The 2,848-nt window shown below is 46.8% G+C and overlaps 1 protein-coding gene across 1 annotated transcript; it reads left to right on the top strand.

Annotated features, from left to right (window-relative positions):
• The first annotated feature begins 263 nt into the window (after positions 1–263).
• Positions 264–2,522, top strand: LOC127314787 (transcription factor MYB26). Its single transcript, XM_051345311.1, has 3 exons — positions 264–467; positions 588–717; positions 1,363–2,522. Exons 1-3 carry the CDS (start codon positions 335–337, stop codon positions 2,138–2,140), a joined length of 1,041 nt encoding a protein of 346 aa, XP_051201271.1. The 5' UTR covers positions 264–334; the 3' UTR covers positions 2,141–2,522.
• Positions 2,523–2,848: the final 326 nt, after the last annotated feature.

Raw genomic sequence — 2,848 nt, 5'->3', positions numbered from 1 at the left:
AGAGCTAGAAGAAAGGAAGGAAGGGGCCAAGGCAAAGAGCTCATATTAAAAAGGGGGCTAAACAGCAACCAACCCATTTGCATGCTTCATTGATTCTTCCTTCCTTGCTTCCTTGCTTCCTTTCTTCCTTCCTTCTATACATGCTATGCCATGCTATCCCTAACTACTAATTAAGCTAGAGATAGTTCATATAGCAGAAAGCACACAGATGCACATCTATATTCTTCCGGTTTAACTACATAGCTTCCCTAGCTAAGTAGCTATAAGCTAGTCAAATTGGTTGAGAGGGAGTGTGCATTTGCAGTGGTGGTCATCACTTTGATCACTTGCATGCATGGGGCACCATTCCTGCTGCAACCAGCAGAAGGTGAAGAGGGGCCTCTGGTCTCCTGAGGAGGATGAGAAGCTCGTCAGGTACATCACCACCCATGGCTATGGCTGCTGGAGCGAGGTCCCCGAGAAAGCCGGTACGTAGGCATCGATCTCTCTCGGTCAATCTTGCTTGCTCTTGGATCAACGATGGAAAATGAGCGCTCCTGAAAGTTTCTTTCCTTAATTCTGGTGCAATGTAATGTGTTTTGTTGTAGGATTGCAGCGGTGTGGGAAGAGCTGCCGGCTGCGGTGGATCAACTACTTGAGGCCGGACATCCGACGAGGGCGGTTCACACCGGAGGAGGAGAAGCTCATCATCAGCCTACACGCCATTGTTGGCAACAGGTAGCTAGGAGACACTGGAAAATTGGCATACTATTCTTACGAATTTAAGGGCATTCTGAATTCTCATGCTCAATTATTGTGTTCTATACTTCTATATGTGTTAGTTTGACAATGCCGCAGCGGGGCTGCTTATTAACTACTCACATGACCCGTGCAAAATCTTCTCCATGTTGCTTCATTTTCATTTTTGAATGTGACATATAACAATTGACTTGATTACCAGAAATCCTGTTGCTAATGTCGCAAAATTGACTTGAAATCTCTTCAAAATAAGAGGTGATTTGAAGTGTCTTAAGTTGGACTGTACCCGATCATGCATGGCCACAAGCTTGCCTCTATAGCTAGCTGTTTTCGAACTTAATTAAGACTCTTACATATATGCACACATCATCATGACGTCATATATACGTGACAAGTGGTGCCATACTAGCCGTCATTTTCTACTAGTTAAACTTGAACACGACTACCATGCATAACAACAAGTCGATGAATGAAGCGGTACGTACACAAAAGCAGCCAAGTAGTTAGCTTCAGAACAAAGGCTTCAAATAAACTTCCCTAAAAAAGGCTTCCAAAATAAACTTGGTGACGACAAAAAAGAAAATTCACATACTAACTTAGTGATGTAAACATGATTGACTACAGGTGGGCCCACATTGCCAGCCACCTGCCTGGCCGGACCGACAACGAGATCAAGAACTACTGGAATTCGTGGATCAAGAAGAAGATACGCAAGACTCCGGCGCCGGTGGCGAACGTGACCACAACCTCGTCCACAACGACGGCGACGTCGACGAGTCCCACTAACAACGGCCTTGCTCCTTGCAGCGGCAGCACGGCGACGTCGGACGTCCACCGCCGCCGCATGCAGCATCCGACGTTCAGTTGTACCGTGGCGGCGGACCACCTGCAGCTCGACGCCATCATCGGCGTCCACCAGCAGAATAGCCTAACTCTGCCGGTCTCCGGCGGAGCCGATCAGGACTCGCCGCCGGGGATTGCGCATCACTGTCCACTCTTCATGTTCGACACCGGCATCTGCCCGCCGTTCGCGTCCCCCACGGCGCAGCAGCACCCGTTCATCGCCAGCTTCACGGCGGCGATGGCGGAAGCGGACGCGCCGGGCTGCTACCATCTGCCTCCCCTGGTGGACGGCATGGGTGCCATGGGAATGGGCATGGAAGCCATGGACGATCACTGCGGAGGCGGCATGGGCAATGGGTGCTACGGCGATGAGCAGAGGCAGCAAAGGCGGCGGCCGGAGCTGGAGGAGGAGGAAGGGGAGCAGCTAGGGCAGCATGAGCAGTGGGACGAGGAGCAGCTGCTGATGTGGGATGACCAAGAAGTACTAACACCGTCCAACATGGAGGCCATGCAAAGTGGTGCACATCACTCCCTCCTTTTTATGGGACCAAATGCATGATTAAAGTTGGTAAATCTATGTGCATATATGCTTTGCTTGCTCCATGCATGCACGATCAACAAGTATCTCGCCCTCTCTCACATCTGATCTTTCTTTCTCTAGCTTACTCTGATCTCTGCTCTGATCCGTCCATACATGAAATAATGAGGTTTTCCAAAGGTGCACGTAATTTATTGTGTTTGATTTTTATTCCTTCGTTTTTCTTAACTTTTTTGTTTGGAGTGAAAATGTGTGCTAATTGGGTTTTTGTAAAGAGATAACTTGCATGCAACTTTGCATGGCATGGGAACTGGTGTGTAATTCGATTGATGTACTAGCTAAGTGAATTTATAATAAACATGAAGGAAAGAAAGGGAACCCGACGGCCCCTCCTTTTGTTCTTTGGATTCTTGTGTTCTTCTGTTTCTTCACCATGGTTGTGCCTGCATGGCTATGCAGTACCATTTTAGTGACAAACTAATTTGCGCGTTCCAAACTTGTTGGTATATACTCCCTCTGTTTCTAAATATTGCCTTGTTCCAAAATCTAAGCCTTTTTTTTTAGAAAATTAAAAATAGCTTAGATTTTGAAATGAAGGTAGTATAAGATACATCGGGGGTTCAATCTGAAATTCCAAACCATGAACTCACAAAAGATGTTATATTTATGAACATATATAGGTAATATATTACATATATGAATTAAACGAATAAGTATATACGTCGTGCG

The sequence above is a fragment of the Lolium perenne genome, chromosome 7 (genome assembly GCF_019359855.2).
Source record: "Lolium perenne isolate Kyuss_39 chromosome 7, Kyuss_2.0, whole genome shotgun sequence".
Classification (NCBI taxonomy): domain Eukaryota; kingdom Viridiplantae; phylum Streptophyta; class Magnoliopsida; order Poales; family Poaceae; genus Lolium; species Lolium perenne.
The sequence above is the reverse complement of the archived record's forward strand: the minus strand, read 5'-3'. Positions and strand labels throughout refer to the sequence as shown.

Excerpts from the sequence above, each read along its gene's own strand:
- LOC127314787 (XM_051345311.1), top strand. The coding sequence starts at position 335 with ATGGGGCACCATTCCTGCTGCAACCAGCAGAAGGTGAAGAGGGGCCTC. Across the intron at positions 468-587 it reads CGAGGTCCCCGAGAAAGCCG|GATTGCAGCGGTGTGGGAAG; the intron begins GTACGTAGGCAT and ends GTTTTGTTGTAG. Across the intron at positions 718-1,362 it reads CACGCCATTGTTGGCAACAG|GTGGGCCCACATTGCCAGCC; the intron begins GTAGCTAGGAGA and ends GATTGACTACAG.